Consider the following 15,986-nt stretch of genomic DNA (forward strand, 5'->3'; position numbering starts at 1 on the left):
TCAGGCTTTATTGCTTTTTTTTTTTTTTTTTTTTAAACTTGCAAACTAGACGTACTGACAAACGCACACCTGAGACGTAAATGTGCAAAACTCCAGCGTAACTGAACAGTATGTTCCATGCTTTCGGCGTCATGCATGCGGACGCGCTGATGGAAGCGCTGCGTGGGACGTGTTACTGCGGAGTGTCTCCGTGAGCGTGGGATGGTGAGATGTCTTCGTTAAAAGGATGAGAGGGAAGGTGGGGTTAATGACCAGATGGGGCGAGGAGGAAGAGGAAGCAGTGACAGAGGAGGAGGAAGAGGCCGAGATGGTGGGATGAGAGCAAGAGGAAGTGATGAGATGAGGAGGGCTAACAGATGGTTACATTCAATAATGAGGATGCAGATAATGGTGGATCAAAACAAAGGGGCACTTTTGGAAGGATGTACTACTGGAAGCCTGTGGGCTGGCAAGCAGCGTGCAAGAGCCTCAACACAACAGACGTGCATCCAGACAAGAGCTGTTAATAAATAGGAAAAACTGCCTGATATGAAAAGTCACAAGCCCTTGTTTGGATGCACACAAGTGAAAGATGAGCCCCAAAAATCCAGCATCTATCACAAGAAAAAGCAACAAGACAATAAAGCTGTTTGACAAAAAAAGGAAGCAAGGCAAAAAAAATAATAATTAAAAAAAAAACATCAGCAAGCGGAAGAGGAGACAGACTGCGTAGCAAAGATAAAGAAAGAGAAAGAGAGATTGAAAAGAGTGCGGGAGATAATGATCTCCTACCTTAACATCTGCCTTTTTGTTGAGCAAGGTCTTGGCTGCTGCAAATGCAAAATGTAAGGAAAACAACAGTTAAACATTCAGCGTTTAGAGTTGATTTTACTCTTTGGCTTACAATGAAGCCTTCAAAGAAAACATTCATTGCCTTTTCTAAAGATATATCGGTTCTCTAACTGAGCTATGTAGTTGAGCTGCACAATATACTGAATACAAAATATGAAGAAGGACTGCTTGGATGCAGGACAAAATTATAGATTTGGCAAGTTGGATGGACTTCTGCTGTACTGCATGTCCACACCTGGTCTAGATCTTGGTGACATAGAGGCTAAAGCTTGGGGAAGTGGTGGGAGTATAGTGATAAAGGAAAATGTAGATGTAAGAAAAAAATGGGTTAATCGCAGCCACTTTCACGTTTTTTTAATATTGTCCAGCCCAACTTTGTAGTCAAATCGTTTATTCTTAAATAACGCAAAAATTAGCAGAGGAGCATTAGTTAGACAGACAAAAAGCACCTATCGTCTGGGTCCTATTTTTGCGTCAAAGTGACACTTTCTAGATAAGACATCACACCTACCTTCAATTTCCAGCACCGTTTTAAGTTAGTGACTCATTTTAGCGTCATTCGAGTGTTCACAGTGTTGCTTCCATCGAAAACAGGATGCAATTCAAATAAGCTGTGCTTTTGTTGGCCAAACTGAACGTGTATCTGGGTTCTCATCGAGTCTTTTCATCCGACGCCTTGGACTGAGATTGATGAGAGCTTCATTTAACCGGAATTTCATGTTTACTTTAGCATAAAGCTAATTTCAGGGGTGAATAATAAGACCGTTGTTGTCAGTGAAATAAAAATGTACTCTGATTTATTGTTTTTCAAGGCTGAGTCCAATGCTCCCTTCAGGACTAGAGGAAAACTGAAAAAAAGATGGCCACCACGAGCGGTGGCCATGTAAACCCGACAATAAGCCCTGCCTGTGGAGGCCTTGGGGAGGATTAGTTTTCGATCTGCTCTCTAATGAAGGGTAATGAGGAAGGGGGTGAGAGTGGGGGGGGGAGTACTTTAGACTCAGTTCTCTGATGAACATTAACTCTGACTATCCCTTGCAACAGCTAGTGGAAACTGCAAGCTGAGAACAGCCTGTAAGGCATTTCTGCTATTCGAGGTGTTTCTGCCCAGGAACGGTTTGAAGGAGGTCGGACCGCGTTGAGGGAACGTTCCCCCAGAGGGGCTCGAAATCTGAGCCAGCATATTTAACAGTGGATGCATGAATCTGTGCTATTTTTGTTAAATGCTTCAAAGTTGTATATTCTTGTATCTGACATGTGAAAATGTAAGGGCAAATGTTCAATAAAAAACTTCCATTGCACAAAAGCAATGAGTTTTAATGGACTATTGCACTGTTGACAGGCCCAGCATTTAGACAACTTTAGGTGAAAGCATATTGAATTTAAGTTTGATAACCACAGTTCTCTTAATGCGCAATGACAAACATGCTACAACGTGGATTTTTTTAAGTTCGCATGGAAACAACAAAAGTCGAGCATTGGTATGATTAACAAAGGTTGTCATTTGAAAAAGCCCAGTCTGCTCTGACTGTCTATTGCTGTGTGTCAGACATGTTGTTCATTGTCCACCAGAAAAACAAAGGTTGCAATATTAACAAGTCTTATTACTATTTAACTGATAATGTACAATTGACAGCACTTTACTGAATTATTTTTTCCACTGTCAGTTTTAATGGAAGAATATATGCTATGTTTTCATTTAAAAATATAATTGACTGAGAATATTTTAGTACCATTTAGCAGAACAGTTGTTAATTTTTAATGTTAGGTCAGATAAAGAGGTAGGGGTGGACAATAAGTCAATAACGATATATATCGATCAATAAATGTATATAGATGTTAGAAAAAAGGTCAATAAAAAGTTCAACAGAATAACAGTTTTCCTTCCCTTTTGCATTCTAGCCATGTAGGTTAATATTAACCTACCTGACCTATTAGGTCATTACATCCTCCCAACCAATCACAACGCAGACCCAGGACCGCTCTGTCGCCAAGCTCCGCCCCCTTCAAAGAGTTCAGAGAGCACGCGTTCTTTTTTCTTTTTTAAAAACTTGCAGTTTAGTAAAAAGTTTGTTGAATAAAGGGTTAAGTTTGAATTCAGTGTTTGTGTGTTTTGTATATAAAAATAGGTCGCTAAGCAACAGCATAAAATGGACAGGGCTGCACTTAACATATCTGTTTTGAATTTGTTAATAATTATTGATATAGAACAATATGGTTTCTATTATATCAATATGCTTTTTTGCCATATCTTCCAGCCCCATGAAGACGCCTGTTAAATATCTGGAAGGTCTTAGACCAATTCTTGTGTCAGTGAGTCTCTAGACTGCATGCAGCTTTAGATTTAGCTATAGTGGAAAAACCTTTTTGAAATTTTGTAGTAATTTTCACTGCCACTTTATACTCATCACAAAAAATACAGTGAAAAGGAGCAATACACATTCCTAAAATAATCATTTTTTATGCTCCTATCCCCTCACCACACTCCACAGCTTTTCTGTAGGTCTGGGGACTGAGGTGTTCATGAGAAGAGAGAAGTTGTTGGTTTGCTGAACCACTTCTGTGGTCATTTGGACATATCTTTTGGATCGCTATTGTGAAAGAAAGGAGACACATTTTCACTTTGCTAGTATAGACCTGCAGCTTTTTATTTTAAATGTCCTAGTGTTAAGTGGACAGTTAATGCCATGTACACTAAGAACATTTCTAGGAACTCTGGAAATCCAGGACAATGTTTAATTTCAACCTAGACCCACATGTAGGTGCACACAGCTCCTGTTAGTATTTAACAAACTGAATACATTTACATTTGTGACAGTAGGACATAAAAGTAAATATTTTTGGCATGTCTCCCAAAAAGAAAAACAGCTAGGATGTAGATACGGCTTAATGGTTATTATGGATACTTGGCAACCCGTGGTGAGGTTCATTGGGCTGGCAGAAATTGACCCCTGTGTCACATCTTGTTTATATCCCATAGAAACAGGAAGTCCATGATTACCAATTAAAACCACCTAAAGACTCTGTTCAATTTAAATAAAAAATACATATTTACATTTTACACAAGTTTTTTTTAACATGGGATTATTTTTCACCACTGAATAAAATAAAGTTTAGATCTTTGTACATGTTTTAGTGTGCTATTATGAGTTAACATCTGATTTGAACTGGCAGCATATAAATAAACTTAACTGAACTATATCAGGTTAGATCATTTTATGTCATTGTGAAATACCTACATTATAACCTAAATGGGAGCAAACTGTGTGTTTTATGTTACTGTGGGTGCGTTTTTTAGGGAATAACACATGACCTGCTGGTTGATGAGTTAAACTTATTCCTTTCTTACTTCCCCGGGAGAAGTCCTTGCTGGGACTTTTCAAGTGGCTGAGTGCAATTTCAAGTCTAATCAGATGCAATCACATCAGCATGCCGCCGGTTACGTAAAAACACTATTTCTGGAAGTCTGGCATGTTCTCTTTCCCCCCCGTTTTCCCTCTCTCCTTTTTCATCTCCCTCTTTCCTCTCCTTTTTGGAACATCTTGGTCTCCGTCTGATTTTTTTTTTTTTTTATGTTCGTCTCTAAACATGCTCCAAAGAAAGTCACATTTAAAAAGAGACAGAAGTTTGGATTTGCGAAGGATTTTTATGGGACTAAACTGTAAAGGTATGTTTAAACATTTAAAAGCAGAAAGAGTTGATAAAAAAAAGAACATAACAATAGGAAGGAAAGGGAAATGCAGTAACTCCCACATGTCTGCTTCACTGATCAAGCATCTCATGCTTAAGTAAATGTTCATATTCAGCTGTAAGGGGGGGAGCAAAAGAAACGCTAAATAAGCAGAATATAATATGAATAGAGGAGACAGTGGCATGAATGTGCACTATTTATTGTTGCGTGCTTTCTCTTCAGTCTACTTGCGAACGCTGCGTGCTTCTGCAGGAGAAGGAGGTCAGAAAAGAGTCAAGTTCATCCTCTCCCATTCTCTGATTGTTTGTCAGAGGAGGAGAGGACATGAAAGGAGAGGAGAAGTGAGGGAGGGTGAGCGAAAGCAGTCTCAATGAGCTTCCAGACGCTATACATGTCACAGATGCACATAAAAAATTTGTTTTTAAAGTGAGGGAGCTCTGAGGAAACCTTAAAAATCTGAATACACGGGAGGTTATTTGAAACCGCAGGGGTGGAAACAGGGGGCGCTCCTTACCTTGCCAAAAATTACACATGAAGCGAGAAGAGAGAGGAAGAACAGATTAAAAACAAACGGACAAAAATCTGTTAAAAATAGCAAGATGCATCACTGCAGGAACAGAGCAAGGATGAGCATGGATTCACATGGACAGGCCGGAACAAGCTGCACTCAGGTGCAAGACTGCCTGGAAGATCTGCTCATTAAAACGCAGCAGCATCTCCTGTGCTCCTGCGTAAACCAGCACAGCTACCACTAGATGGGACTGCACTTGTGTGCATGGCGTACAAAATGGAACAGGGCCTCCAGTCTAAGCTGGAGAAGCAGATCACTATAAATATTTGATTGGAGCCTGGTGGAGGCTGAGGGACATGGAGAAGACCGAGGGGTCCCCGTGGAGCACGGAAACAAGGACACAGCCACCACTTACATCTCCTCAGCTGACAGCTACGCTGTCATGTCAGAGTTATTACCGTCTGGTTAAGTGGTTTTCATCAACAGAGGCCAGCTCAGACGAGAGAAAATTAAACATTTTTCAAGAAAAACGAGGCTGGAACAAGCTGATGTTTAGATCCATGTTTTACATCATCAGGAGGGTTTGACCTTGGGTCCCGTTGCCTTTAAATGGGTTTATGTAATCTGCAAAGATTATTAGTAATATATGAGACGACCTGACTGTGGCCACAAAGACATTATGACGAATTTGACGCAATAAACACGCGGAAATTTCAGCTATGGAAACAAAAACAATAATTAACAACTGAACTGTTGTCTCTAATCACAGCCCAGAAATGTAACCAATTCTTAAGAGTTTCAAAGTAAAATGTGATGCAATGTTTCTTCAAACCTGTTGCCTGAACATTTCTCTCATTCTGAAAACATCTAAAGGCAGTAAAACGTTTGCTTGTTCCGTTTGACGTGTGACAAATCTTCACGGCCATGCACAGGCAACCAGTCTGACAAATCATTAGTTGTGTTTGCACATCTAAACTTACAGGGCCTTGCAAAGGGGCTTTCGTCTTGTTACAGCCCCAAAGGCAAATGTATTTCAATTGGGTTTTATGCAATTATGTGCATAATTACGAAGCTTGAAGGAAAACAATGTCTGGTCTTCAGCAAAAGATAGCTCAACCTTAAGCACATTGGATGGAAAGCAACAATTTTCAAACTTTCCCCAAATTCTGACTTAGATTTAGGTCTGGACTTTCCCTTGTCCACATGCATACGCTTTGATCTAATCCATTTAATGTTATCTTTTACGATATGCTCGCTTGCAGCCTGTAACAGCTACTCTCTCCCTGCTGAAAAAAAAAGAAAACATTCCCACACTACGAAGGTTGATGTGCAGTTTTCACAAACGTAAACATGGCTGCAAATTGAACTTTCTCTCAGCAACGCCTGTCTTCTTCTTACCACTCTGTCAATAGAACCGAGGTTTGCAGAGTGCATGATACATTGATTTCCCGTCAACAGGTTCTCGACCATTTCTCAGTAGGTTTGCAGTTGTGTGCTGTGGCCAAAATAGAGCTGATTGCAAGGCACCGTATTGTGAACAACGTACTGTGAAGTCATCGTGGATTAGCTCAGTGTTACCGTTCTTTGGGCCGATTAAACTGCTGAAAGGATCAAAATGTTGCAGATGCCTCGTGCTTTAATAGCAGCTCTCTGCAGTCATATTTTACGTGAAACAATTGTGGTTTTGTTGGAACGTCCCACTGAAGGTAGGACCAGAAACTTGGTCCCAAAGCAAATGAAACGGCTGCTCCTGAAGTCCTCTGGCTCTTAGACTTGTTTTCTTCTCCCACTTCTTTTCGTTAATAAAGCTTTAAAGTCCCAGGCTGTGTCCATACCTTGCTTAAACTAAAAACTAAATAAAAATCAGCTTACAGAGTGATCCAAGTGCAAAAAAGTTGTAACCGTATTTCTGTTCACTCAGTGCATGCCGATATAAAAATCTACCATTAAAAAGGACTGTTTATAGAGATCGACATCAGTAACTACATACAGCTATGAAGCAGGTCAGACGGCAGTCTTTTAACACCTTAAATAAAGCTAAGTACTAAACCAGCATCCTGAAGGCTTTTGACTCTATGTGAGCATGCCCAGTCTTGCATCATTTGCAGTGTTCATCATGCACCAAAAACTCCCTTTTGTGCAGCAGCGCATGCACCAGTCCAGTGCCCCATGCAGCATTCACTGACAGCTCTCGGGCAGTTCCATCCTTCAAAGTTGCAGGGGGTGAACTTTCCAGTGTCATTGTCCGACAGAGAAAAGAAAAGAGAAGGAAAGAAGAGTGAAGAGGAACAGCTGAGGTGGAGAGACACGTTTTGGGAACATGGAAACCTGGAGGGGAACCTGATGAAGTCATGGAGAAGAGTTGGGGTGGGGTGAAGGGAGATGACAATCAGAGAGGTAGAAATGTTAGACGAAAGGAAGAGGGACGGATGCAAAATGGGGGTGTGGACACGTTAGATGACTGTGAGAGACTGAGAGGAAACAGAAGGACAGAACATCAGTCTGACGGGACCAAGGCCATGCTCTGTGTAAAGGGGGAGAGGATGAAACAGAGTGATGGCAGAGCAGTGATAGGCATGGCAGCCACACCATTAGATCTCAGACAGGAGGTGACAAGTGTTCGCAGTAGTAGCTAGGCTTTCATCCGTTATCCTCACAATCGATTATTAAAACAATGATGTAAAGTAATCATACACAGCTTAAATAATCTGTTACGTATCATTAAAAACTTTACCACTATAAGATTAATCTACAGTAGACGGTAATGTCTTGTAGGTAAACCACCTCTTCGTATACACTGCAAAAACTGAGCTAAAAATAAGTAAAATGTTCTTAAAATGAGTGCATTTGTCCTTGAATTGAGCAGCTAAATAAGATGATTGGCCAATTGAATAAGATATTTGCACTTAAAATAGGAACAACTCATCTCCATCCTCTTATTTCAAGTGCAGGATGTCTAATTATCTTATTTTAGGGGTCAAATTACTCATTCCATTGGCAAATAATCTTATTTACCTGCTCAAATCAAGGACAGATACACTACCTTTAAGAACATTTTACTTACTTTTAGATCCGTTTTTTCAGTGTATTAAAAAAGTTGCTCATTGGTCATTCTTATGATTTCAAAGAGTTCTCCTCAAAAAATGAAATATATATCAGTACATATATATCATAAAATATACTCTGGGTCCATATTCATGTGGATTTACACATTAAAAATGTTCACTTGCACAAACAAAGAGCACTAAAAAAAACACAATTTAGGCTAAATAATTGGATGAAAACTAAGCTAGTCCTGCATCTGATGATTTGATGGACAGATGTAGTTAGTCGTGTGGTCAGCCATCATGCTCTGGACGCCCATCCTCAGGGAGGGGTGAAGGAAAGAGATGAAGTTTTAGAAGGAGGTCGAAGATCAAGAGAATGAAATACACAGAGAAAGGAGCAGAGAGGGAGCGGGGTGGCATGCCCTGGGTGAGCCACCGTGCTACCTTGTTCCACCAGCCCTGCGGTGGTGCCGGCGGCTGCGGCCACAGCTGCCGCGGCCGCAGTCACAGAGGCCGGAGCGGTGGTCTGCCTGCTGCCGACTGTTAGGGATCCAAAAAAACCCAGTAACACGTGAAGAGAAAGAGTTAGACATCAAAGGAGAGGGGAAGGGATCAAAAAGGTGATGGACGAGGGAAAGATGAAGAAAAGGTCGATGTCATATTAAGGAGGAGGGGAGGACGAGTGCGAGTCAGTCAGCGGGAGGTAGAAGAACAGGAAGGCCTCGTTGATGGAGATTAATTTACAGTTCAGGGAAGAATTATACATCCAGTCATTCTTGGGACGAATGCCATTCATTTTGGTCCGTTGACTATTTCTTTTAATTATACGACAACCTACTTTAAAGATTTCCAAAAACAACAAGAGCCCAAGTTTCAATGTATTGCTCATTTTCTATAAACCAGACGGGGGTTAGAGTTGTGCAAACAGACTGAAATGTCCCTTGGCAGGACACAGCTCAGCCACATACTTCTTATGGCGATCAACAAGCTTCTGGCATTATTATAGCAGGATATTTGTTAAAGTTGATAAGATTACTAGAATTATTTGGTTTTCCCCACTCTGAAACATCATCTACATATTTGTAATAAGGGTAATGTTAGCACTTTGGAAAGATGTTTAACCAAGCTGAACATTAGCCTGCTTTATTTATCATTGGTGCCTGGTAGGTATCGCGCCTCTATCAGAGAAATAAACCGTTTTCAACTAACTCTTGATTTGTGATAAGGTTAAATCAGTTTAAGGCAGTCATCATTATTTAATTTACTCAGCAAATTCCCAGGGTTGACTTTAGCATCAAAACCCCACACATGATGATTCAGCCACCACCATGCTTGATAGCTGGTCCAGAGTTTTCAGGCTCACTTTAACTCGTCCCAACAGCTCAAACTTTGCCTCAGCGGCCATTAAGCTAGTCCATGTGGACAGCTACAGATATCAGGCGCGCATAAGGGGGCGTTTCAAGTAGAGGCTTTAATCAAGCTCCATCATATATCAGAGCTCTGATTACCCCGTATGTTCCTAACAGAGCACTTCGCTCTCAGGCTGCAGGTCTGCTGGTGGTTCCTAGAGTCTCTAAAAGTAGAATGGGAGGCAGATCCTTTAGCTATCAGGCTCCTTTCCTGTGGAACCAACTCCCAGTTTTGGTCCGTGAGGCAGACACCCCGTCTACTTTTAAGACTAATCTTAAAATTTTCCTTTTTGACAAAGCTTATAGTTAGAGTGGCTCATGTTACCCTGAGCTACCTCTATAGTTATGCTGCTATAGGACATCAGGGTCTATATTTCTCACTCTGCTCAGTTCTCCTACTGCTCTCCATTTTGCATTATCTGGTGTTATTTCAGCTTTTAACTTTTTGTTCTCTCTCTTGTTTATCTTCATAGTAGGTACACCTGGTCTGGCGTTCTGTTAGCTGTGACATCATCCAGGGAAGACAGATCACCCGCTATTACCATCTAATGTAGAACAGATTACTGGATCAATGTGTGCTTCTGTGCTTTTTTGTCTCTCTTGTTGTGTCTCTGCTCTGTCTTCTGTAACCCCCAGTTGGTCGAGGCAGATGACCGTTCATACTGAGCCTGGTTCTGGTTCTGCCGGAGGTTTTTCCTTCCCGTTAATGGGGAGTTTTTCTTCCCACTGTCGCTTCATGCTTGCTCAGCAAGAGGGATTGCTGCAAAGCCATGGACAATGCAGACGACTCTCCCTGTGGCTCTACGCTTCTCCAGGAGTGAATGCTGCTTGTCGGGACTTTGATGCAATCAACTGGTTCCCTTAGAGAGGAATTTTTTTCTGACCAATCTGTATAATTTGATTGAATTTGATTTTGGAAAGTGCCTTCAGATGACATGATTCATGAATTGGCGCTATATAAATTAAATTTAATTGAATTGAATGTTTTGGTCCGCATGAGGCTTGAGTCTGGTTAGCTCCTGGGTTGCTTCTAAACAATCAAACTAATTTAACTGGCGAGAGACAATTTGTGGCCTATGTGAAGAAATATGCTTACATAAAAAAAGTTGAACTGGTGATCTTGGAAATTATCAGTGAGTGAGAATGGAGTTTCCCATTGCTCTGTATACTAACTAATCAAATAAGAGCAAGTAACAAATACTTTTTATATTGGCAAAGACAAAGTGCTTCAATCAATCCTGATTATCAATGGCAATTTTTTATCTGTCATTAATAAACCACTTCTGTGAATGTAGGCAGATATTTGAGCCTGTATAATTTAGACACCATGTGGATTAGAGAAAATAAAAACACACAATCAAACATGAACACTTAATTTGTTTTTAAATGTATTGCTCTAGTTTGTTAGACAATCAATCCATCCAGCAAAAACGAATTCTTACAATAAACAATTAAAAGCCCAAAATGCAGATGGCATCCATGCCCATGATGACTGGGTGTTAACTTCTGACTGAAACTGTGTGAGCAGCGACATTATCTGGTAGATTCTGCCATTAATGAATCTGCTGGTCAGACGGGAGGGTCGGGAGAGAAAGATGTCAGGGAGAGAAACAAGCCTTATCCTTTTTCTGTTTGAAGCTTAACACTCTACTGCATGTTTCCTCAGTAAAAGCCTTAATGTTAGTATGATGATGATGGCGATGACGGAGAATTTAGCCAACGGTAATATTGATGCGGTTTGTGTTAGTGCTTGCTGACCTCAGAAACTGCCAGTTTTACTTGACGTATGAATGTTGGCTGCGTTTCATTTTGCAGCTAGATTAATCATATTCCAAAATATCCTGTAGCTTTTTATGGTATTGTTACAGCCAAAGTAGTACATCAACTCAAGGAAAAAAATAGCACCACCTCTGTTTGTACAGCTACACTCTTTGTATAATGCATGAGTCATAAAAGATGCTGAAAATACAGCAACCCAATGGAAAAAGTACTTCTGCTGGCATTTGCTTTGATTTAATGTGCAGCAACTCTCTTCCACTGATGGCTTAGATGCTTTTTTTTTTAAAAAAAAACCTTTGCAGTTCTTTCTTGTTCTCTGACTCATCCACCTGATGGCCTCACACTTATAATGGAGTACCGGTTCCTCCCAAGATGAAATGGAGGGAGAAAAGGTGTTTGAGTGAGGTGAAACGGCCGAGTTCTACGCCTGGGTCAGTGTGAGTGTGAGTGTGACTGTGGGAGTCGGCTGAGTGGTCCCAAAGTGGATCCTCAGACGCTTTCCAACTGTGCAGCTTACAGAGTCAGAAAGCCCGCTGTGAGTCATGTTTAATAAAGCAGCGTGTCAGCAGAGGCACATGAACGCAACACAGAACACACAAATATATTTTACACCAACACAAACTCTTAATGATTCACTCTAAACGAAGGACAGATATTATCTGGAAAGTTTCAGAGCAGGCCGCTCCAGCGAGGGTTTTATCTTGAAACAGTAATATTCATTTTGTAACATGTTTTCTCCAGGTTTGATGGCTTTAAAAGTTTTTTTTTATTTTTCCTGGGAGATTCGGTATTATGGTGGAAAATGCATTTGTATTTCTCTAACAACTTTTATTTCACTGACCACAACAAGGTAGAAAATGCGCCATTAAGTGAAACTGTTTTGGATTTATGGTAAACTTCATCATTATTAGATATAAAAAAAAAAAGGTCAACTCCTGCGGTTAAAAATAAGTTATTAAAGGTTTCAAAGAAGATAGGGGGCAAATCTTCATTCTCTATTACCTTGCAGGTTCAAAACCCTGACAAAGATGTAGGAAAAGATGCCTAATATAAGGATATACAGACATACAAAGACAAGACCAAAGACATTATGCATCTCCAGCTTTAAGATCAAATTCAGTGTTTCCTATATTATATTGTGGAAGTTCAGGTACAGCCAGAAAATCAGATCCAAAGTTCTTGGACATCATTTTGTTTTGGACCGGCATTCACAGTCGGGTGATAGAAATGCAACAAGAAATTGGGAAAGTCTTAGCTTGACCATCTCTGACTGTGGAGTACCGCAGGGTTCAGTCCTTGGACCAATTCTTTTTACTATATATATATATATATATATATATATATGCGCTTCGGATTAGTAAAATTATCAGACAGCATGGGATTAATTTCCACTGTTATGCTGATAACACTCAGCTATATTTATCCATAAATCCTGATGAATCCAATCAATTACTTCGAGTACAGGCATGTCTTGATGACATCAAAACGTGGATGAATTTATATTTCCTGCTTTTAAATTCTGACTAGACAGAAGTTGTAATCTTTGGATTACAACTTAATCAATCACTTTATCTTGATGGCATTGAATTGGCCTCTGGTAATAAATTAAAAAATAACCTTGGTGTTATTTTTGACCAGGATATATCATTTAAATCACATATTAAACAGGTTTCCAGCGTTTCATTTTTTCACCTCTGGAATATTGCCTTAGTAAAGTGCCTTGAGATGACATGTATCGTGAATTGGCGCAATATAAATAAAATCTAACTGGTTAAAACCCAATTGGAAATATTAAAAACACATCTTTTTCTGATCAGTGAACTGAGCAAAACACTCTTCGTCAACAAAGTTGTTACTGTGGGAAGATGATTTAGTTATTTTTAAGTAGTGGATGGCAGGTGACGATCATGTTCCGTCTTTTCTCACGTTTGCAGGTTTACACTCCGTTAGGAACATTTGGTCAAACCGGTGAAACAAAGTAGTTCTGTTTCATCACTTTGAGCTTTCAGCCTCTATCTTGAATCTGTGAGACGTCGCTGTTTTAAAAACTGTTAAACTAATCAAATATTTTGTAGTCGAAGGAAACACTGAAGTTGATCAGCGATGAAATGATAATGGGATTTTGCTTTTTAAAACATGCTCTAAAAACTTCAAACTAATAGCCTTAGGTTAAGGGAGAAGAGTGATTTGTTATTACCTGTTAAAAAGAGGCCTGCCATCATTTTAGCATGCCTCTGAAACCCGACGTAACAGGATTGTTCAGTCGGGTTTCAGACAAAGTTCTTCTAAGATGATGGCATGCACCAGATTACAGTATAACAGGCTTGCAAGAGTTCAACAGACATTTTAGTTACTCTTAAAGAGAGTTATTGGCTAGTACTAATTCATAGACAACCTGTAAATAAAGTCACTCTAACAGTCTTACCTGAGAAATTTCGAGAAACCAGCATGGTGGTAAGAATCGCCCCCTAAGAGGAACAAAAAAAATGTCATCAGAATCAATTAACGTTTTTATCTACCAGAAACTCTATGGTGCAGGTAATTAATCAACCATTGTCCAGACCTTTTTACATTCTGGTTCAATTTTAAAACATTGATGAAATACTGCTGAATCATAGACATTCATTGAGGGAACAGCAAAAATAAATACGACTCTAATAATGCTGTTTCTGGAGAAACGCTAAAAAGAGCATCCACTCAGCTTGCAATCAAACAATGTTTTAGACATTTTTATTAACAACAAAAACGTCATTTCAACTTCAAGATTTAATCAAACTGGAGAAGCAAAAGCAAAAATATCAAATTGTTACCTGGAGCTCCTCACACTTTTTAAATTCTTGATTTAATATTAATCAATGAACTAAATATTCTAACTCCTATTGTACTGTATTTGAAAAGGGGAGAGTTGCATAGTAACTAAATGTGTGAGATGGAAGTCTGTCAACCAGAAACAAGCGTGTAATTGTTTGTAAGTCGCTCTGGATAAAAGTGTCTGCCAAATGCAAAAACAGAAACACGAAAGAAAGAAAGAAAGAAAGAAAGAAAGAAAAGGCAAAGGAAGCAGCACAGAGGGAAGGATCTAGTCTCAACAATCTTCTTCTTACAGCTTAAGGTCCTATCTGTTAAACAGGGTCAAACATAGCTTTGAACTACAAATCTATAAACTAGACCAAAAAAATGTCATTTAATGAAACATTAATCTTATAGCAGGTATACAGCAGAGGGATCCAATGGTAAATCACCTGAAGCGCCAATAATGGACGGACAGATGAATGAATGGAGGGATTTGAGTGAATCCATTGGCAGGAGTGCAAAATGAAAATTGGTAAAGAACACCTAAAATGGACCTTACTCCCTACATTCATGTCACAATTCTGTGTAGGACTGGGGAAATGGGCTTTTCTCTCCCCATCTCAGCCATCCTTGTCCTCCTGACCACATTTGTTTGCATTTTGGTTTTCGTATATTATTACTAGATTCAAAATTTTTACCCATTCACATTAACATAATGAATGAAGGATTTAGCACGGATGGTGAGGTCTGCACTGGGGATTGTGGGATGCCGTGTACAAGATCTGGACACTGTTTATGCAGCAAAAGTCCAGGAAAGGGCCAGACGTATTGCTACAGATCCCTCCCACCCGAGCGATGCGCTGTTTGACCCACTTCCATCAGTTAAATGCTTCAGAAGCATTAAATCAAAACTAATAGACTCAATGACAGCTTCTTTCCAAAAGCTGTCAGGGTTATCGGCCCCTGCTGAGAAGTTCTCATGCTATGACACACTATTGGTAATGCCTATTTGTACACTTTTAATTTATTAGGGAATGTCTGATAGCACATTTCTATAAATGAGGGATTAAATGATTACGACACAGTCATTCAATTCCTTTGCAAAGGGACTGCTATCAGACTTTTTTGACTCCGATATGAGTCTTATCGGAAAATAAAGACGATTTGCAATGCTTTAGGCTTCTCAAGAAGCATGTTGGTCATTGCAATAAACCAATTTAATTTATTTAAAAAAATAAAGTGTGGAAATATTATGTCTTGTTGTGTCTGTGTGTTATATGTTATATTTATGCATCTTGAGCAAGTGTCTGTATCCAAACAAATTCACTATGGTAACCCAATAAAGATTCTTGATTCTTGATAACTGATTTTGCTGATTTGACAGACCATAATGTTTTTAGTTTTTGCTCATTTTTTTGTTAGAATATATATCTGTGGACTGTTCTTTCGTTTCCTTTCCTGTTTCTTGTTATAACCCATGAGCCAGGCTGTAACAACCACTGAATGAATGAATGAATGAATGAATGAATGGCTGGGTTGACGAGTGAATGGACTTTTATACAAAAGATTAGGTATCAAAGTGTGGAAATGCAAATTTGTTTTCTTTTTATTCATAGTGAAATAAAAGTCCATACTTTGTCAAACCTTTCCAAAATTGTTAATTTTATAAAACTTCCACAAACATCACATTCGTGATCCCATTCATCACCAGCATTTCTCTGCCTTTTCCAAATTCAAAACGCAGATTTTAAGTAGTAGTGTGAGTAGGGATGGGTGCCGAAAACTGGTATCGGACGGCCCTCACGGACCGACAAGCTTCAGCCTTATCGGTCCTCTTAAAGGTATTTTTAAGCTTGTATTAATTTTTTTCAGGGAGTATTTTTTTTTTCTCTTGAGACTGCTACACTTATATCCCTCCTTTTAAC

General features: G+C 39.5%; 1 protein-coding gene across 50 annotated transcripts in view; it reads right to left on the reverse strand.

Moving 5' to 3' along the window:
- Nucleotides 1-15,986, reverse strand: part of LOC105920517 (calcium/calmodulin-dependent protein kinase type II subunit beta) — a 100,033-nt gene that overhangs the window by 26,364 nt on the left and 57,683 nt on the right. For 23 of the 50 annotated variants that reach the window (XM_036144143.1, XM_036144146.1, XM_036144140.1 and 20 more), the window contains exons 12-14: nucleotides 13,694-13,736; nucleotides 8,525-8,620; nucleotides 772-806 (exon numbers count right to left, since the gene is read on the reverse strand). In XM_036144143.1, coding sequence (XP_036000036.1) covers nucleotides 772-806; nucleotides 8,525-8,620; nucleotides 13,694-13,736 — 174 coding nt within the window. Of the gene's footprint in view, nucleotides 1-771; nucleotides 810-8,524; nucleotides 8,621-13,693; nucleotides 13,737-15,986 lie in introns of all 50 variants that reach the window. The other 27 variants (XM_036144184.1, XM_036144161.1, XM_036144156.1 and 24 more) reach the window with 2 other exon arrangements.

Source organism: Fundulus heteroclitus, chromosome 12 (genome assembly GCF_011125445.2).
Source record: "Fundulus heteroclitus isolate FHET01 chromosome 12, MU-UCD_Fhet_4.1, whole genome shotgun sequence".
Classification (NCBI taxonomy): Eukaryota; Metazoa; Chordata; class Actinopteri; order Cyprinodontiformes; family Fundulidae; genus Fundulus; species Fundulus heteroclitus.